We start from the raw sequence: 27,675 nt of genomic DNA, 5'->3' as shown, positions 1-27,675 counted from the left end.
TTAGGCGTGTGGATCCCAGCAAGGGACCTGACTTGCACACATCCTTGGGTTTTTTTTGTTTTTTGTTTTGGTGTGTGTGTGTGTGTGTGTGTGTGTGTGTATGTATGTGCTTATGTGTTTGGCAACCTCTCAGATGAAAGTGTGACCTAATTGTTAAGTGTGCACTGCAATTACTTCAAAGGAAACTGGGATGGGTCACTGGCTCTTTTTACAGAGTTTGGAGGCCCTCAGTCACCTGCTGCAAGTCAGCCCAAAGGAATCCTGACAGCGCAGACTAAGTGAGCCCAGGAGAACATTTGACACTCGTCTCCAAATCATCAGTTGACAGACTCTGCCTGCCTTGGAGCCTGCAACAAGCCTCTTCAGCACCCGCTCTTCACAGAAGTCCAGCTTCATATATATTTTTTGCAATGCCAGAGAACAAGGATTTCCGATCCCTCGTCTTCTGCGTGATGCTAGGTAAGGCTACCTTTTCTTTCTTTCTTTCTTTCTTTCTTTCTTTCTTTCTTTCTTTCTTTCTTTCTTTCTTTCTTTCTTTCTTTCTTTCTTTCTGCATTTAATTTCTGTGCTGTAAAAGTGACAAAGAAGAGGCGAGCACAAACTAAAGGGCAATAGCCCGCTAGAGAACCCAATATTTTATGTTGTTTTACGATGAAGAAAAAGAGCCATTGATGAGAAGCAGTGTGGTGTAGTGGCTGGGGTGTCAGTGGCTAGAGGGAGTTCCGGGTTCAAATCCCCATTCTGGTGACCCAGCCTAACCTACCTCACAGGATTGTTGTGAGGATAAGTGTACACCGGGAGAATCTTTAAGCAGAGAGGGGAGGATTTTATTTTATTTTTAAAAAGCACAATTTAGCATACATTGTTTTTTTACAATGCCATCATTTTTAATTGAAAGGATTGTATTCAATTTATTCTGTTTTATCATAATAAAAAAATGCAGGTAAGCAGATTGGAATAAATTTAAATAGATAAATAAATAAATGCAGAGAAAAGCAGCGCTCCTAATCATTAAAAGCCTTGGAGAAGGAAAAGCGCCAAAGGACATCCGTAATGTGGTCATCCAGAGTAGCCTGGCAACCACGTCCTGGGGCAGCGGTGCCACCACTGAAAAGGCCCTGCCTGTCCCCAGTCACCATTCAGCTAACTAATAATGGCTGTGCCAACAATAGGGGGGGGGGAGGTTGCTCTTGAAATAGTGTGGAGCTTTGCACAGATAAAAAGCCCCCTGCCTGCAAGCTACATTTTAATATCAATTCAGTTTATAAAAATAAATCGCAGTCCCTTCCAACTCTACAATTTTATGATTCTATTACTTTTTTGGGGGGGGGGGTTAAAAAAAGAGAGAGAGGAAGCAATGAGCTCATGAATGCTCCAGCCTTGCTTCCTGAGGCTGCCCTATTCTTCCATCCTGCCAGAGTTTCTTCCTTCTTGTTCATTTCCTCCTTATTTACCTGGTTTTTGCAAGCATTTCCCCCTCTTGCCATGTGAAACTGTTAGAACGGGCAGCGTTTTACTTGATGATAAATTGTACCTAAGTTCTACTCAGAGTAGACCTGTTGAAAGTAATGAACCTGTTAGTTGTGCTCATTAACTTCAGTGGCTTTACTCTGGCTTGTGGGTGGGAAATAATCCCAATCAGCTGTCTGGAAACAAACTGGTAGACTTCTATGATGTTTGTGTGTGCTATGGTCAGAAGGGACTTACTTTGTTTTCCAGAACAGCAGCTGTATTGTAATAAATTATTATTATTATTACTATTATTATTAACTTTATATTCTACCCTTCCCCCCAAAGGAGCCCTAGTGGGTGGTGGGTGGTATCCATGGTATTCCTGTTTGAAAGCAAACCCAATTAGACTTTCGGCTGCGCAGATCTGCATAAGATTGGGAACTCCCCTTCTGAGATTGTCTTCCTTCAGTTTTCATCATGGCATTCCAGATTAGTTGAACAAGAATATCTGTCCCTGGCTCTGCCCATTATTGTCTTTGCTCTCCCCATTCTCTTTTTTTTGGGTGTGGGTGTTTTTATAAAAAAATATCATTTTTATTAAATTTTCCATTTTACAAATCCAATCAAATCACATCAAATGTTCCACATTATACATATACATATCAAATAATCAAAATAATTTGCCAAATTATAATTTTGCGGGGACTCCCCATGCTTCGAAACTTTGGAGGGCTCTAATCACCTGGGGACCCAGGTGGCGCTGTGGGTTAAACCACAGAGTCTAGGGCTTGCTGATCAGAAGGTCGGCGGTTCGAATCCCTGCATCGGGGTGAGCTCCCGTTGCTCGGTCCCAGCTCCTGCCCACCTAGCAGTTCGAAAGCACCTCAAAGTGCAAGTAGATAAATAGGGACCGCTCCGGCGGGAAGGTAAACGGCGTTTCCGTGCGCTGCTCTGGTTCGCCAGAAGCAGCTTTGTCATGCTGGCCACATGACCCGGAAGCTGTCTGCAGACAAAGGCTGGCTCCCTCGGCCTATAGAGCAAGATGAGCGCCACAACCCTAGAGTCGGATACGACTGGACCTGATGGTCAGGGGCCCCTTTACCTTTACCTTTAATCAACATCATAATCCTACTACATTTCAAATCTTCTGGTAATTCTTATTTCTCTTTCTGTTTTCATCCTTCCTTCATTCACAACCTCTGAGTTATTCCCACAAGCGTTAGAACACTAATATGTTTCTGTGTGGATTTTATGTCCTTGGTTCCCTTCAATGAGTTCGCAGTATCTCATCTGCTCTCCCCATTCTCAGTTTTCCTGAAAAATGCCCCACACCCCAATTTGCCTCCTCTTCTAATCTAAGCAAATGGAATTGTATATCCTCTCATGTTTCTTGCAGCTGCGTACTGAGCAGTAAGTGGTTTAAGTCATGGGGGGGGGGGAATGTGAGTTTCTTGAGGAAGGAAAGCAGGAGAAAGAGGTGTTCGGGGAAGATTCCCAAGCATGCTGCCTGCTTGAGATTGACCCCAATTTCGCACCCCTTAATTTGGGCAAACAAGTGGAGGATGTCCACAACTTGCTGTTAATTAGAATAGTGTTGCATGCCACCCCAATCTCAAAGCGGTGCGAGATTCCAGGGCTTCCAGGTGCTTACCGAGGGCTTTAAGAGCGGTAGACTTGTAATCTGGGGAACCGGGTTCGTGTCTCCGCTCCTCCACATGCGGCTGCTGGGTGACTTTGGGCTAGTCACACTTCTTTGAAGTCTCTCAGCCCCATTCACCTCACAGAGTGTTTGTTGTGGCGGAGGAAGGGAAAGGAGAATGTTAGCCGCTTTGAGACTCCTTCGGGTAGTGATAAAGCGGGATATCAAATCCAAACTCTTCCCCCTCTTCTTCTTCTTTCTTCTTCTTCTTCTTCTTCTTCTTCTTCTTCTTCTTCTTCTTCTTCTTCTTCTTCTTCTTCTTCTTCTTCTTCTTCTTCTTCTTCTTCTTCTTCTTCTTTCCTTTTGGAATGATGTACAGCGGAGACTGTGGTGTCTTTATGATATATGGTTTATTTACACATATATGCAACCTGAGCCTACGATGGAGGGATTCACAGCATCAACACCTCAAATGGGTCATGTTTCTCCCATAACTGCAACCTTGGATTCAAACAAGGGGATCCCACCCATTTGCTGTCTCGCACCGAGCCCCTTAATCCCTCTTAATGGCTCTTCACCAGGAGGCTACCCTATCTAGTCCAAGTTTTAGAAGCCTTGATTAAGGGGCTTCTATAACTTTCTGGATCCAGGGATTAGAGGGGTCTGGCAACCAGTTTAACTCTCCTAAGTCATAACGCTACCCTCTCCCCAAGAACACCTGTTCCCAGATGTACAAACAAACAGCAAAATAAATAGCAGGCAAGTTAGCAAAGGCATTAGAACACACGTAATCAAAAACCAATAATAGGACACAATTACACTTTTAATCCAACACCAGGAGAGTAACAGTTTATTTCTTTCATGCGAGTTCCAGTCGATCAGGATCTCTCAAGGCCTCCCTCTTTCTCCTTGGTGCACACTCCCAGTCAGTTCTGCACCCCAAAGCAGCTTACCCAGTCTCCCACATTTGGCAGCCCCAAAATAATGGGCTTCCAACACGTTTAAGCCAGGATGCAAGCCTTAGTACTAGAGCTTCATTACCCTTGCTCTTCCTGGTGCTACTACAATTCCTAAAAACCATTAAACAGTTTCCAGCATGCAAAAATAACAGCATTTTTCAAATAATAATAAAAAATGCTAAAATTTGCAGGAAGGATCCCTGCAGCGAATAAGTAAGCAGTCCCAATAACCACCCACACCAGTTTCCTACATGGCTCTTTTTCTTGGAGTTTCACAAAGGTTCTCAGTCCCAGTAGATCAGCTACTTTGAGGCTCAAATCACAGGATCAGTCTTTTAGGAGCCCTTCAGTTTCACTTCGGCTCACCTCTGGTTGTGGATCAGGGGCTCCAGACGCACACTCCAGTCCCAAAACAGCCTCTAGGAGCACATCTGCTTCCTCACGGGCACACTGGGGGTCTCCTTCTCTTTCTTCCTCTTGCTGCCCATCCACTTCATCCCCTGCCCCAAATTGCAAATCAAAGTCCTGGCACATGTCCTTATATTCAGGATCATGTGGCTCAATCCACCCAAATTGGCCAGGAATCCCACCACCTCTGCTTACTTCCAATGTCTCTCAAATGCTTCACAGGCCCAAACAAAGGAAAATAACCCTCACTGTGCCTCTTGCCCCCCAAACTCATGGGACCCTGGATGACCCTGGCTGCCCGGACTACTTAAGGCCTGCACCCAGTATAGGAACTGGTTCCCACCCCGCAATGCCATATCAGGGCACCCAAGGGCCAAAATCATTGAGGGGTTTATCTTGCCCAATTCAGCAGGAGCCAGCTGCATGCACATAGGCCTCCAGCTTTTCCTCCACCAAGGAAAACACCATCATTTCCTCAGGTGCTGGCTGCTCCTCCTGCACGTTCACACTCACCTCCAATTCCTCCTGTGTCCCATTCCCCACAGCAGGCTCCCAAGGAATGGAGAAATCGATCAGCAGCAGCTCCTCAGCTCTAGCCTGGTCGTCTTTCTCTGAGGCACCATCTTCCCCCTTGCCTTCACCTACTGACTGTATCTGTTTGCTGCCCAAGTCCTGCAGCTGCGCACCCACACTCTGGAAACTCCACTTCTGACACCACGGCGTTGCACACCACCCTAATCTCTGTGTGGTGTGAGATTTCAGGGGTTCCAGGCGCTTTCCCAGGGTTCATGCTTTCCACAGAGGAGACTGTGGTGTCTTTGGGATATACAGTGGTATCTCGGTTTACGGACGCAATTGGTTCCGGGGAGCCGGTCACTCCCCGAGCAGTCCGTAAACGGAGTGCCTCTTCTGCGTGTGTGCGAAGCGCTGATAGAGCGCTTCTGTGCATGCACGGCCGCGCAGATCGCTTCTGCGCATCTGCGCGTCGCGGAACCCGGATGTAAGCACTTCCGGGTCCGCAGCGTTCGCAAACCGATTGATCGCAAACCGCAGCGATCGTAAACTGAGGTACCACTGAATGGTTTATTTATGCATATGTGCAACCTGAGCCTACGGTGGAGGGGTTCACAGCATTAATACCCCAAAAGGGTCTTGTGTCTCCCATAGCTACGCTACAGCTTTGGACTCAAACAGAAATCAAACATTGGTCTCAATTGTTGCTTTGACTCTCTCTCCAGCTTGCTGCTTTACCGCTAGGTCACATCACTGCTACCTCTGCTCCAAACTCTGGCTTTTTCCGTTGAGGGGAAAACCCTGAATTCCCCTTAATGGCTCATCACCCAGGCTATCACCTAAGCAGGAGGCTAGCCTGGCTATTCCAAGCATTAGAAATCTGTATTAAATTCTAGCACTTGCTAGATTAGGGGGGTCTGGCACCCATCTTAAAACCCGAACTCTTAACCATGGGTAGGCAAACTAAGGCCCAGGGGCCGGATCCGGCCCAACTGCCCGCAGACAGTCCAGGAATCAGCGTGTTTTTACATGAGTAGAATGTGTCCTTTTATTTAAAATGCATCTCTGGGTTATTTGTGGGGCATAGGAATTCGTTCATATTTTTTTTCGGAAATATAGTCCGGCCCCCCACAAGGTCTGAGGGACAGTGGACCAGCCCCCTGCTGAAAAAGTTTGTGACAATAGTTAGAAGCAAAGGGCTCCTGGTGCAGAATGGAGTCTGTGTCATAAGGGGCAGAGAAAGTGCAGAGCCATTTCCCCCTCATCCTTGCAGAGATCTCACTTATCTCCCTCAGCAAAGGAGTTTCAAAATGGCTGCAATATTACCCACTGGCGGGATGTGCTGTAGCCACTGACGCCACCAGCTCAGTGACCTTTGCTGTTGCTTCCTCATACTTCAATAGGAACGAAGGAAGCTACATCCTACTGAGTCAGTCCACGCTAGGCCACCTACTCCAGTATTCTCCACAGCCAAACCTGCCACGAATTCGCCTTCTGCATTCAAAGCAGATGCTGTGCCACAGAGCTATGTCGGTGCAAGCACAGGGAGATGGGGGGGGGGTCCGGCCAGAGGGTGACTAAGCAAAACAGTGGCTGAGCAGGTGGTCTGGTTGAGGGATACCAGTCTGCTGCTCTTTGTGAACTGCCGCCTGAGGCAAGAGTTTCAACCTGTCTAATGGGAGGGCCGGCCTGGCCCACAAGGCTAGCCCTCTGCATGGATTTCGCTCCCACCAGCTGTATGGGAGGGCCACGAACATGGAGAGGTTAAAAAGAGGATTGGACAAATTCGTGGGAGATAAGACTATCAGACCCTACAATGGCTGCGTTCTGCCTTTACTGTCGGAGGTGATATATACGCTCTGAATACTAGTAGTTGGGAACTGCATGTGGGGAGAGGGCTGTTGCAGTTATTATGCCCCACTTGTGGGCTTCTCAGAGGCATCTCATTGGCCCGTGGCGCCAACACGATGCTAGATTAGATGGGCCTTTTGTGTACTTGAACCTCCCTTCCACCAATGGTTTATCATTATTATGATCATTTTGGGTGTTGACAACACTTTTGAGTGGAGCTCCTCATGCGGAGCTCCGATTCTGTTATGTACTGTACTAAGCTTGGATCCTAGAACAATAGGCAAGTAGGATCCTAGAATGCAACAACTGATTGGCCTGCAGGAAAAGACCAATCAGGCTCCAGGAGGGAAGCAGAATCAGCCAATCAGATGGGACTCACTGTGTAAATAATGTATATAAAAGCCTGAGGTTTGGGGGGGGGGCGCTTCATTCACTGTTTTACAAGCTGCAATAAAGAGCATGAAGTCACTACAGGACTCCAAGTATATTCCAGATTCCCAAACTGGATGTTTCCCATTTGGGGAAATGTACAAGCCTACACCCTTTTCTTTACTCAATTCCTCAGTCTACAGGAACCAGGATTTCCTGGAGACAAGGCCGAGAAAATCAGGGTTGTTCCAAGTAAACAAGGACTGTTGGAGGGTATCCCATAATTTTAATTATATAGAGTTGGGGAACAGGTTTCTGAATGTTTCTAAACTATTATAATACCCATTTATTATCTTAATCCTAGACAACGATCTCAGTTTTCACAGCAGGTATGACTAAGTACAACAAGCACCAGAGACTTGCTGTGTTTTCAACGAAAGGGTAGGGAATGATCCTAATATCAGCTTAGGGCCATACTGGACTGACAAGGACTATTCCATAGCCATTGAAATTGCCTGTTTTGTTTCAACTATGTTTTGAGTGGTGATTATGATTATGATTATTGTTTTGTACGTGGGAAAGAGAATCGGAGCAGCAACTGCATTGTTTCCCTTCAGAATGCCCTTTTCTGAGGTGCTTGTTGAACTTTGGATAATTCAAAATGGCTGCCACTTACAGGGTGCTACAGTGGGCAGAAGATGACCAATATATAAATGGGCACCCACCCTTTTTTTCCTGAGGAGGAATATTGTTACTGCAGCAGCTGTGTTGAGTCCTCTCTAAAGAAAGGGCAGCAGCTGAAGGAAGCTTGCTAATAAATTAAATCCCAGTGTGCCATTCTGTGTAACCTCGTTTTTAAACCTGAGTGAGGAGAAAGATTATGAATCCCAGTTTGGATAGCGTTCTCAGTATGGTGCAGCAGTCGAAAAGGACCCAGGAAGGGCAAAGGGGCTCTGCGCTTCGAGGCCCATATTTGCACTGCCCCGATAAGCCACACTTTGGCTTACTGTGTCATGCGAACTAGGGCAAGGTGGCTTAGGGAAATCGAAAAACACAATAAAAGCAGCCGTACATTAAAAGGAAGAAACAGCAGTAAAAGCCAGCAGTAAAACAGCTTAAAAGCAGCTGCATTGAGAAGCATAATAAAACATCATAATAATCAGTGTGGAAAAGCAAAGTAAAAAATAATTATGGTAGGCAAGTAATAAATATCCAGTCTCTAAAGCAGGGGGTGGGGGGACTTGTTGTTGGAATAAATCGCTCATCATCCCTGACCCCAGTAAATGTGTTTTAGACCAGCTGAGGTTTCTGAGGGCTGCCCTTGACGTTTCAAGGGAAACCCCACAAATTGCTGTTTGTACATTGTGGTATTTTAATTGTATGGTGCTTGGTGAGGTTTCTATCCCCTACCCCACCCCACCCCGCCGCCCCACTTTAAAGGTGGCACAAGCATATTTAGAATGGATATGTTTGATCTTCTTGCAGTCCATGGGACTCTCAAGAGTCTCCTCCAGCACCATAATTCAAAAGCATCAATTCTTCGGCGATCAGCCTTCTTTATGGTCCAGCTCTCACTTCCATACATCACTACTGGGAAAACCATAGCTTTAACTACTATACGGACCTTTGTCGGCAAGGTGATGTCTCTGCTTTTTAAGATGCTGTCTTAATAGGTAAAGGTAAAGGGACCCCTGACCATTAGGTCCAGTCGTGACCGACTCTGGGGTTGCGGCACTCATCTCGCGTTATTGGCCGAGGGAGCCGGTGTACAGCTTCCAGGTCATGTGGCCAGCATGACAAAGCTGCTTCTGGCAAACCAGAGCAGCGCACGGAAACGCCGTTTACCTTCCCGCTGTAGCAGTACCTATTTATCTACTTGTACTTTGACGTGCTTTCCAACTGCTAGGTTGGCAGGAGCTGGGACCGAGCAACGGGAGCTCACCCCGTCGCAGGGATTCGAACCGCCGACCTTCTGATCAGCAAGCCCTAGGCTCTGTGGTTTAACCCACAGCACCAATAGCCATCTCCAAATGTCTGTCGCATAGATAATGCAGGATTCTGCTGCTTCAGAGAGGTCGCAAAGCAGTGGGTTCAAATTGCAAGGAAGGGGATTTTTGACAAATGTTGGGAAGAACTTCCCGACAATACGTTCAGCAGTGGAACAGAGTCTTGCTCAGAGGTTGGTGGGTCTTCATGACAGGTTCTTAAGCACAGACTGGATGGGCAGCAAGAGTATTGTTAGCACAAGGATGGAAGAATGAGGAAATCCCAACGAAAGAACAATGGCAAGAAAGACTGATGAGCTATGCGGAATTGGCAAAGTTAACATATAAATTACGAGAGAAGGACAACCGTGACATTAAGGAAGAATGGGAACTTTTTACAAACTATTTTAAAAGGCAACAAAAGGACTTGGACTCCTTGGCAGGTTTTGAATAAACACCCACAATTTATTAGTAGAACATAGGATAGATAAGGCAATGATATGTACAACTTTATAACATGCAGAGAATAATATGTGTAAACAAATCAGAGGGGGGAGCTGAGGGAATTCTCTGGAGGGTGGGAGAGGGAGGGATGGGAGGGTATAAAAAGGGGGGAATGTAATTGGCTATATTGATTGATAAATTGTTTTGTTAAATAAAAATATATATTTTTTTTTAAAAAAAGCTCAGACTGGACGGCCTGTCAGGAATTCTGTGGTAGTGGATCTCTGCCGCGTTCTTATGAAAGGCACCGCACTTTGCGAAACCTTTTCTGGTAGAAAAAAACCTGGTTTCGTTTTTTATATATATAATAATTTTATTGGTTTTTATACAAAGAAGACAAACATAACATAGAATATAGACTCTGTCCCTTCAATTTCCCTCCACCCACAAGACCACTTCCGCCACCAGTAGTACCTGTGAGCATTGGGAAACAAAGGGGTCCATTTTTGGCTGGGTTTGACCTCCCCCCTCCTTCCTCCCCCCTCATCCCCTCCCTGCCACTGAGAGGACAGGGATGGAGGTTCTCTGAGGCTTGGTTTTCCCCCAGTTGATTCTTCAGCATAACAATCCAATTTAACAAAAAACAACAACAAAAAGACAATAAGAAAAGAAGAAAAAAGAAAAGGAAAAAAAGAACTATAAATTCCCAAATCTTAATTTCTTAACATTGTAATTGTGACTTCCTCAAATCTCTTCCTCCTGGTCTTCCTAACTTCTCTAATTAATTATGGTGGGTTTTCTACTCTAATTCAAAACCTTATTCTTACCCTATTAACTTAATCCTCCTCCTTCTTCGTGCCGGCCTCCCACGAGCCCTCTTCTGCCACAAGAGGGACTCGCGGGGCCCAGCACTTCAAAGGTTCCATTTTTTGTGTCTGGGTTTCCCTCTACCCCCTCCCCTCCCCTCCCCCCAGTGCACCCCCTGCCACTGGGTGCCACCGAGTAAAGAGAGAGAGACAGGCAGCTCTCCACTCAAACACCTATCTAAACACAAACTTTTTCATATTATTCCAAAAATTCTTTCCTCAGCCCATCTTCAAACTCCCTCCAGAAAGGTCAATTTTTACAACACTCTCATTCCCCCCTCCCGATATCTTTTCCCCCAATTGGATCAGCATTCCTTAAGCAAGCCAAGATGTCAGAAACCGTCATTCAAAAACCAAAAAGCCTTTAAGGTAGCACTCTCACCCCACACCAGTTCTTTCCCCCTTGCAACTCCAGACCCCTATTCCCCCCTCCCCCTGCCTTTCCTCTCGCACAATGACATAACTCCCCACTTCAGTCCCTCCAGGTTCCTTCTTTCCATTAATCTTCATTTCAGTTTGCTTCTCCTTGTCACTCTGTTCTTCTTTTTCAAATCCTTGTTTTACCTCATCCACAAAGTATTTTTTATGGTCCAGATCACCTTCTTCTTTGTCATCAAATTGTTGCTCCTCATACTCTGTCTCAGAGTCAAAATTATCAGAGTCAAAATTGTCCAAATCCTGATCTGGAACCTCATTTTCTAATTTTCTAATGTTGTCGTTCCTTGTAAATGTCCTCCCATATTTGTAGATAATTCAGCACAGCCACCTGGAAGGCTTGAGAATACTTTGTTTTCATAGTTCTCTTAACCGCAGACAGGCAGAAGATAGAGGGCAAAGGGTGCTGGAAAATTCCTTGCTTTTACATGGTCGGCTCCATCTTGGCTGATCTTCTCTTTTGTCTTTAACTCCATCAAAAATCCAGTCCCAATTCCAAATTTTTACTTCCACAGCAACGCAATAGATTTCCTTAGTCTTTTAGCAACTTGACAGCTTTTGACAGCTTTTGACAGCTGTCAAAATACTTTCCCCTTATTAATGCTGAACCTCAAGGGGTGCCGGACTCGGGAGCTGAGAAGGGTTGAAAAAGTCTTTCTTTCTCTCGGGTTCACAATCCAAAAACTTTTTTCCTTTTTCGGCTTGAGGGTATTTAATGCGCCTCCCAATTAGCCAATAGGAAGAGATTGACTTCCGTTTTTTAAAAAAATCTCTCCAATTTTCGAGATTAATTTTTTAAAAGTCCAAATGTAAATTTGACTTACTTTGTGTAAGTCTCTTCTTTTTTTTTTTTTGGAAGAATCCACCGCTTGCCGGGTGAAGACTCGGAGCTTCGCCTCTCGGAGGTAAAATGGATCCCAAAATGGCTCCCGCGACTCCACTCCGCTGGCTCTCGATCGCTCTCCACTCCGCTGGCTCTCGATCGCTCTACTGAGCTCTCGGGCAGCGGAGGATTCGCGGAATGGAGCAGCTGCTGGGTCGTGAGTCACCGGGACGCTCTTCCCGGTGCTTTTGTGGGGAGTCCGCTCGCTCTGCGGGCTTCTCCCCCCTCCGAGAGGCAGGGACTTCGGAACGCGAAGTCCCTGCGTCCTCCTTCCTCGGCGCGACAGACCGGAAGCCTAAAAAGGGGGGAATTTAATTGGCTATATTGATTGATAAATTGTTTTGTTAAATAAAAATATTTTTTTTTAAAAAAAAAGCTCAGACTGGACGGCCTGTCAGGAATTCTGTGGTAGTGGATCTCTGCCGCGTTCTTATGAAAGGCACCACACTTTGCGAAACCTTTTCTGGTAGAAAAAAAACCTGGTTTCGGTCTGGGAGAATATTATCTGGGATACAGCAAGGTCTCACCAGACACAGGAGGGCAATTAAAAGCCTAATGATTAGAGACACCTTCCAAGAAACGGGGACCCCCTTCTTTAACTGCGTCAATGACCAAAAATCGAAATCTTCTTACACCAGCTGCTCAGTGTTCTCAGTGGAGAGCTTATGTTAAGTAATATGTTTGAATGTTGAATGTGTAAGTGTTATGTCTAGAGACAATGGATAAAACAAATGCTATTAGCTGTACTGCTGGATAAGTGTTTAATGGTTATTGTATTTGCTTAAAAACCAATAAAAATTTGGTTGTTTTTTAAAAAAACCCAGACTAATGTGCTATGTGGCTCTTTCTTTTTAGTTTCCTGTTTTGCTGTGAGGATCAAGGAAAGGGGGCAGGAGGTCATCTACCTTCCCAAAGGGGAGTCTGTCAAGCTGGGGTGCCCATTTGCATCAGACCCAGAAGATGACACTCCGGACAATGGCTGGGACATTGAATGGAAGCAAGTGAAGCCAGGCCCACATCCCCAGGATTACCCGGTGAGCTTGTGGTTTTCAAACCCTGTGTCCTCATCTCCCTGGCATACATGGGCATCTAGTGACTGCTGAGGCTGCTGGTAGGGTGGTCATGGGTTCTGCTTCAGGGAGGACAGCCCTCTTATTTGAAGGCATCTGCTAATTCAGGGGTCAGCAGCTTTTTAAGGGGGGGGGCCTATCGGCACACTTAGAATCCCCACCCAGAGTTGCTGGGGCAACTCAGTCAGATGTGCGGAGTATAATAATTAATATTATTATAATTGTTATTTTGAGGCAGTATCACGGGCGCCAGTCACAAAATGGCTGACTGAGCAGGAAGAGCACTGTGGATTTTTGAGGGGATATTTATTCAGCCTTTTCATGGGAGCCATGTTGGAGTTTCCTGCTCTTCTTGAAGAGTTGCCTGGTCCAAGCACAGTATAAACATAAAAAAGGCAGAACAGGGGTGCTGAAGATGCTTATTGACAGTGAGCATCTGGGTGGCAGACTGAGCAGGCAAACCATTCACCTGGTCACAGTCTTCCCCGCCGGTGTGAGATGGATTGTATTTCTGTTTACAGTTTAGTAATTTAGTTGCATCTATAAATAGAAAATAGCATATACAAGTTTTACGCAGATTTGTGCCCTCCGTTTTTGGCAATGCGTACGTGGGCCGCTGAAATCGCTGGGTTTCAGTCTCCCATCTTGAGAAAGAGAGGAACGCCTTAGCATTGAGATCCCTGCATTGCTAGGAGAGCGTTGTAGGCCGAGCCAACATGGCAAGTCAGAAGTAAACCCCACAGAGTTCTATGGGTCCTGCTCCCAATAAATGGGCACACAAGTACCGGTAGTTTGGTTGTCTCCAGAAAGTTGTGTTTCCTGCGATCCTGTCATCACACAGGGAGTAGAAGAGAGCCTCTGCCCCCAGTTAAATAACAACAATACTAAATAATTAAGCAAAATCCCATGTCCCTAAGGAATTGTTCTCTCCCACCTGTACAAAATATGCAAATGATGGGCATTTGCATGACTTACTTTTAGTTTGCCATTTTTTACTGGTTTGAATAAAAGATTCTGGCTAAGCTAGGCTGGGTCAGCTGCTAAAACTATTACTCAGCACACTCCTCTGGCTTCAGAGATTTCTGTGGGCATTGCTGATGTCAAAACATAACTTCTCCGTCATAAGGACTAGCATCATAAAATGCACTCTCCTCTGTCCAATGTGTTTCCCACCAACCTCTCCTTGTCTGATTCCTCACAAGCTCCTGAGTTACCACAATAACCGTGTCAACTACCCTGGACCTCCTGATCTCCAGCAGAGGGTGGGTTTCATCTCTCCAGATCCCAGCCTGTATGATGCCTCCATGCAACTACGTGACTTGCAGATCACTGACTCAGCCACATACGAATGCACAGTGAAGAAGACCACAGAAGCCAGCCACAAAGTGACCGTCACTGTACAAGGTGGACCTCAGCTCTTGTTCCATTCTTGGGGTGATGGTGGTATCGCCTCACAGGAGGGGTTAGCCTTAAGCAAGTTTCAGAGGGCACATCCTCATCTTTTAATGCAGGGGTGGGGAAAGGCCCGAGGGCGACATTCCTTCCAGGACAGCTTTCCAAGGGCCACTATCAGTGGTGTGGGGGGCCAGAGGCAATAGTGGGCAGAGCAATGAATGCAATTTTTATCTAGCTTCCAAACACACGCCTCTCTGTCTTCAGTCCAGGCAGTTATTGGGTTGTATCCAATGCTAGTCCTGCTCAGAGCAGACCTACTAAAATCAATGGACCCAAGTTGAATGCCTGGATAGCTCAGTTGGTTGCAGCATGGTGCTGATAACGCCAAGGTTTCAGGTTCGATCCCCGTATGTGACAACTTCATGTTGGCTCCTTTCCAACTCTACAATTCTACGATTCTATTATTCCGAGTGGGTCATGTTTATTAATTTCAATGGGTCTACTCTGAGAAGGACTAGCACGAGACGCAGCCCTAAATCAGAGTTCAAGAACATATTCCTGCTCTGCAAAAGCCCTTGGCGTGCAAAGTAGGGCCAGGGAAGGAGAAAGCTGAGAGTGAGCTAGCAAAGCCTGAAAGGCCATATTTGGTCCCTTGAGGTTCCCCTTCTTTGAACATATAGGTAGCATCCAACCAGGTGTGGAATGCAAATTATATGCAGGAGGGATGGAGGGAGAGAAGCGAGTAGAAAGGGTGGTACCCACAGCACTCATCAAAAAATACATATATGCCCACTGTTATGGAAAAATTGGGGGGTTTGGTTTTTCTGCCCAACTCCCCAAGGGTCTGAGTCCCCTGAGTCCATGATCGGTCAGAGATGAATGGATGGAGGCAGGATGCAGTGAAAGCAAGGCAGATATTTAATTTTCTGTTGCAACAGAGTTCCCTCCCCTCCTTGCAAGGATGTAAAAGAGACCAGTGTGCAGGAACCTTTAAAGACTTTTGAAATTGCCCAACTCCTTAGCCAAAGACCACCCAAAGACCATACATACACCACAGGAGGTGGTCTACAACATAAATCCTGGTTACAGGTAGGTAGCCGTGTTGGTCTGGATCGAAGTAAAATAAAAAAAATTCCTTCAGTAGCACCTTAAAGACCAACTAAGTTTTTATTTTGGTATGAGCTTTCGTGTGCATGCACACTTCTTCAGATACAGTGAAATGGAAGTTTCCAGGCACTTATGTAGAGAAGGGGTGGGGAGGGGTGGGGATGGGGAGGGGGGATCACTCAGAAGGGTGGTGGAAATGGGTGATTGACTGACTGATAGCTGTTGATGACCGCAAACGACTGCAAATGGTTTTGCATGAAAAAGCAAGGGTTGAGATGGCTGAAGATCGCTTATCATGTATAATGAGATAAGAATCCGATATCTCTGTTCAAACCAGGTCCCTCCATGGTTTTGAGCTTGGTGATAAGTTGCAATTCAGCAACTTCTCTTTCCAGTCTATTTCTGAAATTCTTTTGTAGTAAGACAGCTACTTTGAGATCTTGTATAGAATGTCCTGGGAGATTGAAGTGTTCTCCTACTGGTTTTTCTGTCTTCTGGTTCCTGATGTCAGATTTATGTCCATTTATCCTTTGGCGTAGGGTTTGGCCTGTTTGTCCAATATAGAGAGCTGAAGGGCACTGTTGGCATTTGATGGCATACACAATGTTAGAAGATGAGCAATTAAATAGTCCTGAGATGGTATGTTGGATGTTGTTGGGGCCAGTAATGATGTTGTCCGGGTGTATGTGGCAGCAAAGTTGGCATCTGGGTTTATTGCAGGCTCTGGTACCAGTGTCCATGTTAAGTCTGGTGGTTGTATTATTGTGGGTGAGGAGTTGTTTAAGATTGGGTGGCCACCCAATCTTAAACAACTCCTCACCCACAATAATACAACCACCAGACTTAACATGGACACTGGTACCAGAGCCTGCAATAAACCCAGATGCCAACTTTGCTGCCACATACACCCGGACAACATCATTACTGGCCCCAACAACATCCAACATACCATCTCAGGACTATTTAATTGCTCATCTTCTAACATTGTGTATGCCATCAAATGCCAACAGTGCCCTTCAGCTCTCTATATTGGACAAACAGGCCAAACCCTACGCCAAAGGATAAATGGACATAAATCTGACATCAGGAACCAGAAGACAGAAAAACCAGTAGGAGAACACTTCAATCTCCCAGGACATTCTATACAAGATCTCAAAGTAGCTGTCTTACTACAAAAGAATTTCAGAAATAGACTGGAAAGAGAAGTTGCTGAATTGCAACTTATCACCAAGCTCAAAACCATGGAGGGACCTGGTTTGAACAGAGATATCGGATTCTTATCTCATTATACATGATAAGCGATCTTCAGCCATCTCAACCCTTGCTTTTTCATGCAAAACCATTTGCAGTCGTTTGCGGTCATCAACAGCTATCAGTCAGTCAATCACCCATTTCCACCACCCTTCTGAGTGATCCCCCCTCCCCATCCCCACCCCTCCCCACCCCTTCTCTACATAAGTGCCTGGAAACTTCCATTTCACTGTATCTGAAGAAGTGTGCATGCACACGAAAGCTCATACCAAAATAAAAACTTAGTTGGTCTTTAAGGTGCTACTGAAGGAATTTTTTTTATTTAACATAAATCCTGTCTGCCAGGATACCTGATAATGGTCACTGATGGCATTTCCTGGGCAGCCTGACTATTCCATTGAGATTGAAGATGCTTTAGTTCCTGAATCTCTTATTTACAAACTTACACCTATTGACAGTTTGCTCATTTTAACAGAAACTTGCCAGATTGGATTTGCGGGAAGGGGGTAAGCCCCCTCGATTCCAGGCAGTTTTGTTAACGGGATTTGCAAGTGAAAAGACAATTGGACAGCTTCCCCCCATTTCCTTCCTTCTACTGCAGAGGAATATTTGAGGTCATTTCGGGAGAGTCAAAATGGCTTTTGGGGATTGTTCTGTTTGCCAAAGAGATTTTTCTCAAGGAATATTCCCTAATATTTTGAAGGGTGATAGATGGGTTTCTGTGGAGTGTGTTTTGTCTACTATGTGTGTGTACCCTTAAAAGTTTATGACGCTCACTGATCTAGAAAGGTTGGTGGCTCCCTGCCATAATAGGAAACTGATGTCTTCTCTCTGCCATTCTAGAAAGACCCCTACTCCCCCAATGCTCGATCATCGGTGACATAGCCTATGGGGCGGATGTCACGCTGCGCTGCTTCACTTCCACGGGCTCGCCGCCCCTCACCTACCAGTGGTCCATGACGCACGGGCATCAATTCAGGGACTGGATGCCCCCCGGAGGATCAATGGGTGAGTGACAACAGTAGGGCCAGCAGGGGGAGGGAAACTACAGGGACATCCTCGGACCTGGCTTGGGAGAGGATCAGGCTGTCTGAACTTTCTCAGAAGCATTCCAATTAACCAGCCCTTCACACTCTTGTTTCTGCTAAGCAGGCTCTGTCCCTGGAGACCTCCACATCAGGGATTTGTGCGAAGACCACGTGGGTACCTACCAGTGCAGCGTGCGGAATAACGTTGGCGTGGCCTATTGCTCCGTGGACATCTCCTTTGGCGGAGGTAAGCGAGGGCGGGGTTTGTCACTAAGGCAACTTATCAAGACAAAACTGTCACAGATATGTGGGAGAGTGAATGGGGGGCATTTTTGTTCAGCACTACTTTTCATTTTTTTTGGGGGGGGGGTGTCCATTTAAAAACAGGGCTGCACGTGCCCCCACCCCACATCCCACCAGCTTCATAGCTGCCCAGACATGTTGTTTTATTACATTTTTATTACAATTTATTAAATTTTATTACATGTTTTGTTTTTAAAGTTGGGTTTTTGGGGTGTTTGTTTTAATGAAGATTTATGTAAATCATTTCGAGGGGTGTTTGTTTGTTTGTTTGCCAGTATATAAATCCTGCTAAATAAATAGCAGGGGACCCAGGTGGCGCTGTGGTTAAACCACTGAGCCTAGGGCTTGCTGATCAGAAGGTCGGCGGTTCGAATCCCTGTGACGGGGTGAGCTCCCGTTGCTTGGTCCCAGCTCCTGCCAACCTAGCAGTTCGAAAGCACGTCAAAATGCAAGTAGATAAATAGGAACCGCTGCAGCGGGAAGGTAAACGGCGTTTCCATGTGCTGCTCTGGTTCGCCAGAAGCGGCATTGTCATGCTGGCCACATGAGCTGGAAGCTATACGCCGGCTCCCTCGGCTAATAATGCGAGATGAGCGCGCAACCCGAGATGAGCGCGCAACTCCAGAGTCGGTCACGACTGGACCTAATGGTCAGGGGTCCCTTTACCTTTTTACCTTGTGGACTACTTGAAATGAGGCTGCGTTTTAAATTTTAATCCTGTATTTTAATCTGTATTTTAATTAATTGTTTTTATGTTTTATTGTAATTCTGTTGGTGTCGGCCGCCCTGAGCCCGGTTTTTGACTGGGGAGGGCGGGGTATAAAAATATATAAATTATTTATTATTATTATTAAATATATAATAAGAAGCATGAAAGGGGTCCCAGGAGAGGCGGCAGATATTTTATTTACTTTTGAAGAAAATTGATTCATGGGAATGTTAGGTGATGGTGAGATAGCCTCCCAGAGGGGCTGTCCAAAATCTCACAAGATCTCAGAGGGCCCCACAATATCTTGTAGGAGCCCCACAGAGTTCTTTGAGCAACCTTCGCAGAGCTCGGTAAGCAAGGCAGAGGGTTCATAACCTCTTTCTGCAGCAACAAAACGTGGGAAGGTCATGCGAGATCTCATAGGGTCTTTGCGAGATCTCGGGTGGCGCCTTCTGGCCGTTTCCTCTCCCCTTTGCTCTTCATTCATTCATTCATTCATTCATTTCCCCACCACCACACCAAGCTGTAATGTTGCAAGTAAATCAGGCTTAAATAGTGCATCTACTGTAATACAGTGGTACCTTGCTTCTCGAACTTAATCCGTTCCGGAAGTCCATTCGAAACCGTTCGAAAACCAAGGCGCAGCTTCCGATTGGCTGCAGGAGCTTCCTGCACTCAAGCGGAAGCTGCACCGGACGTTCGGCTTCTGAAAAAACGTTCACAAACCGGAACACTCACTTTGTGGTGTTCTGGAGCCGATTTGTTCGGCAACTAAGCCGTTCGAGAACCGAGGTATACCACTGTGCTAGGGAACAAGAAAAAGAGTCACTGAAGAGCCCTTTCATTGCAGGTTACCGCAGCGGTTTGATCATCGCAGGATCCGTCATCATCGCCCTCCTGGCCCTGGCCCTGATCATTGGGGGGATCATCTGGTGCTGTTCGTGCTGCTGCGGGAAAAGCTGGTGTAGCGGTTGCCCAGGTTGCTACTGCGGGAAGGATTATTGCTGGGACTGCTGTTGCTCTGGCTGCGCTCAGGAGCCGAAGCAGGAATACCAGGAGACCAAAGCCAGCGAGATCTGGTGAGTATTGTAGCCCAAGGCAGGGGCGAGACTAGCCTTTATTTCACCCGGGTCAAAGAGCCCATTTGGCAACCCCCAAGCACGAAGGCTGATCGCCGAAGAATTGATGCTTTTGAATTCTGGTGCTGGAGGAGACTCTTGAGAGTCCCATGGACTGCAAGAAGATCAAACCTTTCCATTCTGAAGGAAATCAGCCCTGAGTGCTCACTGGAAGGACAGATCGTGAAGCTGAGGCTCCAATACTTTGGCCACCTCATAAGAAGAGAAGACTCCCTGGAAAAGACCCTGATGTTGGGAAAGATTGAGGGCACTAGGAGAAGGGGACGACAGAGGACGAGGTGGTTGGACAGTGTTCTCGAAGCTACGAACATGAGTTTGACCAAACTGCGGGAGGCAGTGGAAGACAGGAGTGCCTGGAGTGCTCTGGTCCATGGGGTCACGAATAGTCGGACACGACTAAACGAATAAACAACAACAACAACAAGCACATTTGCACACACACACACACACACACAGGCTGAGAGCCTCAAGGGCGCCCCCGGGAGGCTTCTCCCAGGGCAAAAAAACCTGGCTAGCTCCCACCACCACTGTAGTTACAGCTCTGCAAACTCCAGAGAATTGCAGACATCACAGGATGGCTGTGATTTGGTTCATGAATTGTTTTGGGAAGTGCAAATTGGGCCAGTTCACTCTTTAAAAGCAAACAGAATCAAATTTCATCTCCATTCTCCCATCTCAAAAGGAAGGATTGGAATAAGTGGGGGCGTCGGAGAAGAATGAAACACTATAATTTCTAAAAGACAGCCAGGGAAGTAAAAAAAAAAAAGCGGGCGGGGGGGAGGGACTTCCAAGGTTAATCAGAGCAAAAGAATGAATAGGAAACACCAAAAAAAAAAAAAGCCAAGCAGGGAATCCAGGAGTAAACAAATGAATTTTATGAGTAATTGTTAATGGACTGCTCTGAGCATGGGAAGAACAGGCTATGAATTCCTAAATCAACTGTGATGGTTTTGTGCTCCTCCCTTCTCCAAGCAGTTAGAGGAAACAATTAAGAGGCTCAATTTCCTTGTGCAGAGAGAGAAATGTAATGGCTTCATAATGCACGGATATTACAAATTATTCACAAATATACAGGTCCAGTAGGCAGGTCCCTTCCCAGGACAGGCAGTGCTGGTATTCAAAGCAACACCAGCCCCTAGGACTCATATTCAGGGTAGCAAAACAATAACCTAGTTAACTTATGGAACTCCCTGCCACAAGATGTGGTGACAGCCACCCGTTTGGGTGGGTTAAAAGGAAGGGAAAGGGCTACAGCCCTTCCCCAGGAAAGTATCACCACCCTCTGGGGAATAATGAGGTTTGCAGAAGTGTGTGTTGGGGGGGGGGGGAAGCAGAGCCTCAGTGGTAGAGCATCTGCTCTGCATGCAGAAGGTGCCTGCTCAATCCCCAGTAGGTAGGGCTGGGAATGTCCCCTGCCTGAAAGCCTGGACAGCTGCTGCCAATCAGTGTAGACAATATTGCGCTAGGAGGGCCAATCGTCTCATTCAGTATATATTTATTAATATGGTATTTCTTGCTATAGATTTTAAAGCATTGTATATACTGCTTGATTGTAAGAAGCACATTACAAAAAGAGCAAAACATTCAAATTACTACAAAGAAACAGGCATTTAAATACATTTTATTAAATTTCCACAAATTTTCACATAATCCTTTCAATACACAATAATTTTTTCTTTTGTTTTATCGGGTTCCCATCCCATTTTCCATGGTGTTTTTTATTCCACCTCTTTGCTGCACTATGTTGTCGTTCTTGTATACCATAACCTTAATTACAATAACCTCCAATTCTTTCTGTTGCTCATGGTTCAAATCCTGCTCGCGAACTCATCATGTTACAATATTTCTTTAACTAATCCAAAAAAGGCTTCCATTCTTCTATAAGACAGCCATCGTTAAGTTCTCTTATTTTTAGTTTTTAAATTTGCTGATTCAGCATAGTCCATCACTTTACTGTGAGGCAAGCATTTAAAACAGGCATCTCCAAACTGCGGCCCTCCAGATGTTTTGGCCTACAACTCCCATGATCCCTAGCTAAGAGGACCAGTGGTCAGGGATGATGGGAATTGTAGTCCAAAACATCTGGATGGGGATGCCTGATTTAAAACATTCAGAAGGAAGAACTGAGATAAACGATAAGCTAAAACCAGATTCTTTAAAGCAGCCTCCTTTGTTCTCACGCTCATGAAATGGAACATTGCTGGCTGGTTAGGACGCTTGTCAGGATGAAAGCCCCTGTGCTGCAACATTTTGTTGCAGGAGTCATACGTTTCACCTAACCCTGAGCTGATTTGTGGTGTTTCCCCCCCTTCCTTTCCCACCCCCACCCCCGCCAATCCTGTTTCTTGCAGTGTGGATGCCGATGCTCCCCCAAGCAGACCGTGCAGCCAGGCATTCAGTCGCGCAAGCAGCCTCCATTCCTTGCTTGGGGGCTACCAGACGCGGACATCCCAGTACACGCAGTGCCGCAAGTACGCGACCCCCATCGTTCAGGTGAAGATGACGTCTCCCCCCGACAGTGACGTGAGCGTCGTCCTGGCCCCCGAAATCCCGTCTCCCCCCAGCTCGGAGCAAGGAGATGTTTCTGAGCACTACTACCCCACTAAAGGGAAGGATGTTTATCCCGGAGCAATCGACTCTGTTCCTGGATACGTCAAGGGGGACAACTACAAAGGATCCAGTCCGAGGCATCAGATCTACTCTGAGCCCCAAAAATTCTCCACGCCCGCCTCGGATCCCGGCTGCATCCGCTGGCAGGATGGAAACACCAGGCCCTACAAGGGCACCGTAGTCATGATGCGATCAGCAAGCAAAGAAGGGCTCTTGATATGAGGCAGATGCCGGGCGGAGGGGGTGGGGTGGGGCAGGGAATGATGACACACCACATGCTGGGGATAGATAATGCCGACTTCTCATTCAGAGCTGGAGATCAAACTCATCAGCCGGCCTCCCATCTTCATGTTTGTCTACAAGTACCAGCCACTGTTGGGATCTGTCTGTGTGCCACCGTCCTGTGTGGTGAATCACAGAACTGCAGGTCGCAAGGTTCTCCATCAAGGACCTTCTGGTACTGCTCTGACTCTGCCCACCCAGGCTAGCTATTGGATCCTTCAGGGCAGGAAGGAGTGCAAAGATGCTTCCTGCCCCAGCTGAGCCTTGAGCAATGAGGACCTCCTGAGCATCCTTGGCTATTCTTTGGCCTTGACTTCTGGCTTCCTCCTCCGTTTCCTGATTTGACCTTTGGCCCTGACCTCTGGCTTTCTCCTTGACCCCCATCTCCTGATTTGACTTTTGGCCTTGACCTTTGGCTTGCTCTTTGACCCCCATCTCCTGATTTGACCTTTGGCCCTGACCTTTGGCTTGCTCTTTGACCCCGTCTCCTGATTTGACCTTTGGCCCTGACCTCTGGCTTGCTCCTTGTCCCCGTCTTCTCATTTCCCCTTCTTTGGTCTTGATTATTGGCTTGTCCTATGACCTCTGGTTCCTGGCTTACCTTAGACACTTACCTACAGCCCAGCCCTGACAATGTATGGACTTCCACTCTGGCTGAATAGGAATGGGAAGGAGTAGCAGCTCCCCATGAGATAAACCTTCTCTCACCGTTAGAGTGAGAAGGAGGCCAATGCACTTTATTTTTAAGCCTTCAAAGTTTGTCTCTGCCTCAGCCCCATTACTGGCACCATTGGAATTATCCTAATATATTGGCCTCCTTTCCATAGGAAGGTATGCATCCTGAAATTCAACCCAAAAAGGGTTTTGCCTCCACCATTGTCACCTTCCCCTTCCTTAGACCCAACACCAATCCAAATTTGGGAGCAGGGAAGGCCGTGGCAGAGGGTTCCCCAGAGCTCCACCAGAGCGTTTTCTCTTGGAGGGTCTTTTCCCTGTTGGAAACGATGCAAATACCCCCCTTTTCTTGCTGGGGGTGATGGGAATGTGAATGACAGAGGTGGGGAATCTCTGACCCACGAGGCCGTTTCCTCCCCCCAAACTACCCCATACCTACCCACTCCCAACATCATGATGGCGTGAGACTGCCATCACATTGAAATCTGTCTGCAAGCATTTTGTATTGAATTCCCCTGCGAAGGGATTTCAAAGTGATGTCTCTCGGCGCCCATCAGCTGATAAGCGCTGAAAGGTCTCACTTTCTGAAGTCCAATTCCAAGTTGTTTTTATCCAATGCAAATGGACTCCAAAGCTGAGCCTTTTTCAAGTTGTCAGCCGACATCATCATTATTTCAGGTGATTGGCAGGTGGCCAGCCCTTCCTAACTGTCAAAGTTGGCCCGCAAGGGTAGGAGAAAGGGGGGATCTGGCCTGCAGACCACATCTGGTACTTTTTCCCTGTTCTGATGTCTCTGCCACTGATACTAGTCTCCTCCTGAGTTCGAGTAGCGAGTCTTCAACTGAGGGAGCTCGCTTTTGCAAGCACCCCCAAATCAAGCGCTCAAAACATTATTAGTTGTAAGTATTATGACAAGACGATGTATGAGGAATGCTTTCATCCCGCAAAAGCGCCATACAAATGCTGAGTATTATTAGAGTTAGGCTTGTTATTTTAGCAGCTTTTTTTGTTTTTATGAATGAATGCTTCTCAGAAAACAAGAGCACAATATGAAATGATAACAGTATTAGTTAAACTACAGAATGGCATTTGTAACAATCCTGTTTTCCTAAGCACACTTTCTACAGCAGTGGAATACAAACTCTTCTAATAGCCCGATCCTCTTGCATATTTTCTCAAAAGCAAGTCCCACTCAGTTCAGTGGAGCTCGCTTTTGGAGAAATCTTCATAGAACAGTATCCCAGCTGTGCATGTTGTTGTTGTTTAGTCGTTTAGTCGTGTCCGACTCTTCGTGACCCCATGGACCATAGCACGCCAGGCACTCCTGTCTTGCACTGCCTCCCGCAGTTTGGTCAAACTCATGTTCGTAGCTTCGAGAACACTGTCCAACCATCTTGTCCTCTGTCGTCCCCTTCTCCTTGTGCCCTCCATCTTTCCCAGCATCAAGGTCTTTTCCAAGGATTCTTCTCTTCTCATGAGGTGGCCAAAGTATTGGAGCCTCAGCTTCACGATCTGTCCTTCCAGGGAGCACTCAGGGCTGATTTCCTTAAGAATGGATAGGTTTGATCTTCTTGCAGTCCATGGGACTCTCAAGAGTCTCCTCCAGCACCACAATTCAAAAGCATCAATTCTTCGGCGATCAGCCTTCTTTATGGTCCAGCTCTCACTTCCATACATCACTACTGGGAAAACCATAGCTTTAACTATACGGACCTTTGTCGGCAAGGTGATGTCTCTGCTTTTTAAGATGCTGTCTAGGTTTGTCATTGCTTTTCTCCCAAGAAGCAGACGTCTTTTAATTTCGTGACTGCTGTCACCATCTGCAGTGATCAAGGAGCCCAAGAAAGTAAAATCTCTCACTGCCTCCATTTCTTCCCCTTCTATTTGCCAGGAGGTGATGGGACCAGTGGCCATGATCTTGGTTTTTTTGATGTTGAGCTTCAGACCATATTTTGCGCTCTCCTCTTTCACCCTCATTAAAAGGTTCTTTAATTCCTCCTCACTTTCTGCCATCAAGGTTGTGTCATCTGCATATCTGAGGTTGTTGATATTTCTTCCGGCAATCTTAATTCCGTCTTGGGATTCATCTAGTCCAGCCTTTCGCATGATGAATTATGCATATAAGTTAAATAAGCAGGGAGACAATATACAACCTTGTCGTACTCCTTTCCCAATTTTGAACCAATCAGTTGTTCCGTATCCAGTTCTAACTGTAGCTTCTTGTCCCACATAGAGATTTCTCAGGAGACAGATGAGGTGATCAGGCACTCCCATTTCTTTAAGAACTTGCCATAGTTTGCTGTGGTCGACACAGTCAAAGGCTTTTGCATAGTCAATGAAGCAGAAGTAGACGTTTTTCTGGAACTCTCTAGCTTTCTCCATAATCCAGCGCATGTTTGCTATTTGGTCTCTGGTTCCTCTGCCCTTTCGAAATCCAGCTTGCACTTCTGGGAGTTCTCGATCCACATACTGCCTAAGCCTGCCTTGTAGAATTTTAAGCATAACCAGCTGTGCATATGCCATTCTAAATCAGGGGCAAGGAACTGATTTTTCAGGCTAAGGTCCGCATTTCCTCCCAGACAACCTTCCGAGGGCCGTGTGACCGTAGTGGGTGGAGCCAGAGGCAACTGTGTGGATTTGTGGGGGGGGGAGGGACAAATGTAAAACAGTGGACTACTTTTTACACACACACTAAGCTCACTCACTTCTCTGTTATCAGAGTTCAAAGTCACATTCTGTCCTGCAAAATCACTCAGGGAAGGGTGTGACCTGGGGAGAGTTTTGAGGGCCAGGCAGAGAGGCCTTGAGGGCCCCACCTAACCTCTGGGTCGGTGGTTTGCCATCCCTTCTTTTCTAAAGGATGGAGGTGGTTTCGCACGCAGAAATAGACAGGGTCAATTACAGTGGCAGGTGAAAAATAAAATAAATAGCTCCACAGCTAAATGTTACTCTTAAATTTACTACGGCAGTTGTCTTTCTTGCCCTTGGAATTCCATTCACCAGGAACGGGTGACCAGTGTGGTGTAGGGGTTAAGAGCGGTAGACTCGTAATCTGGTGAACCGGGTTCGCATCCCGGCTCCTCCACATGCAGCTGCTGGGTGACCTTGGGCTAGTCACACTTCTCTGAAGTCTTATCAGCCTAACTCATCTCACAGAGTGTTTGTTGTGGGGGAGGAAGGGAAAGGAGAATGTTGGCTGCTTTGAGACTCCTTAGGGTAGTCAAATCCAAACTCTTCCTCCTTCATGCATAGGTCCACTTGCAGTCCTCAGTCTAATTTTATGTGACCATCAGTCTGATTTTCAAAAGTCCTATGCAAGGAATAGCTTGAGACTTCTGGTAAGGAACAATGTGCCCCTCCCCTGACGGCCTGGGGGGGAGGGGAGAAAGAGAGAGAGAGAAGGGGATGTCAGAGGGAGAGAAAAAATGGGGAGGGGAGAGAGGATTTGACCCTGCCCACTGTTGGCTTTGGCTGCACCCACAGGAAAAGCGGCCCCATCAAATTACTCACGAGGGAATGCGGTTCTTGACCAAAAAAAAAGTGTTGTCCTCTCTTGCCATACAAGGATTTCGAAGAGATCACACCCTCTCCTTCGCAAGACAGACCACATGAGCAAATGTTTCTGTTTGTAAATTGTCATGTTTGGAAACCATTTTGCCATTTTAAAATGCTTTTGAGAATGAATGTTCTTTTTTTATTTTAAGAAGCCCTTTTCAGTTCAAGATGCAGGATTTTTGTAACTGTATACTTGAGTATCATCATTATCCTTCTGTGTGTATGTGTGTGTGTATATGTTTTTAAAAATGTGTACTGTATATGGTTAGTTCCCTTCAATTAAATGTAATAAGGATTGTTAATTTCTTCTGAGATATTTCCCTGAAGGAGGGCTGTATAGCCTAAAAAATGCACTAGGCTCCTGAATATTTTTGTGGTTCAATAAATCATCTGCCTTTAATTAATGCTTCAATAGTAGTCATGTTGTTGTGTTGTGCCGAAACCAAGGCTTCATCCATACAGGAGTTTACTGTGGATTTGCTGTTACCTAAGCATGCAAGTATTTAAGAGCACCTACATGGTGTCACTTCATCAAAATCACAGAACTGTAGAGTTGGAAAGGACCCCCCAAAAGTAATCTAGTCCAACCCCTCGCAAGGAAGAAAAACTCCAACCTGTACATTCCCTCTCCATTTAATCCACATTTCCCCATGTTTTTGGATAACAAGATATGAAAAATAAATCCAGTTTCAATGTCTGTGTTGGGGGGCGGGTTATACAAAGGGTTCTATTCAATTTAAGGAGTCC

At 46.1% G+C, this 27,675-nt stretch overlaps 1 protein-coding gene across 1 annotated transcript; it reads left to right on the top strand.

The window, feature by feature from the left end:
• Nucleotides 1-280: 280 nt before the first annotated feature.
• On the top strand, nucleotides 281-27,332 carry LOC118076504 (V-set and immunoglobulin domain-containing protein 8). Its single transcript, XM_035099309.2, has 7 exons — nucleotides 281-459; nucleotides 12,660-12,838; nucleotides 14,077-14,278; nucleotides 17,471-17,635; nucleotides 17,780-17,902; nucleotides 19,518-19,746; nucleotides 22,158-27,332. Exons 1-7 carry the CDS (start codon nucleotides 411-413, stop codon nucleotides 22,636-22,638), a joined length of 1,428 nt encoding a protein of 475 aa, XP_034955200.1. The 5' UTR covers nucleotides 281-410; the 3' UTR covers nucleotides 22,639-27,332.
• The last annotated feature ends 343 nt before the right edge of the window (nucleotides 27,333-27,675 follow it).

This window comes from Zootoca vivipara, chromosome 16 (genome assembly GCF_965207765.1).
Source record: "Zootoca vivipara chromosome 16, rZooViv2.hap1.1, whole genome shotgun sequence".
Lineage (NCBI taxonomy): Eukaryota > Metazoa > Chordata > Lepidosauria > Squamata > Lacertidae > Zootoca > Zootoca vivipara.
This window is presented reverse-complemented; position numbering and strand designations above follow the sequence as displayed.

Excerpts from the sequence above, each read along its gene's own strand:
- LOC118076504 (XM_035099309.2), top strand. The coding sequence starts at position 411 with ATGCCAGAGAACAAGGATTTCCGATCCCTCGTCTTCTGCGTGATGCTA. Across the intron at positions 17,903-19,517 it reads GGACATCTCCTTTGGCGGAG|GTTACCGCAGCGGTTTGATC; the intron begins GTAAGCGAGGGC and ends CTTTCATTGCAG. Across the intron at positions 19,747-22,157 it reads ACCAAAGCCAGCGAGATCTG|TGTGGATGCCGATGCTCCCC; the intron begins GTGAGTATTGTA and ends TGTTTCTTGCAG.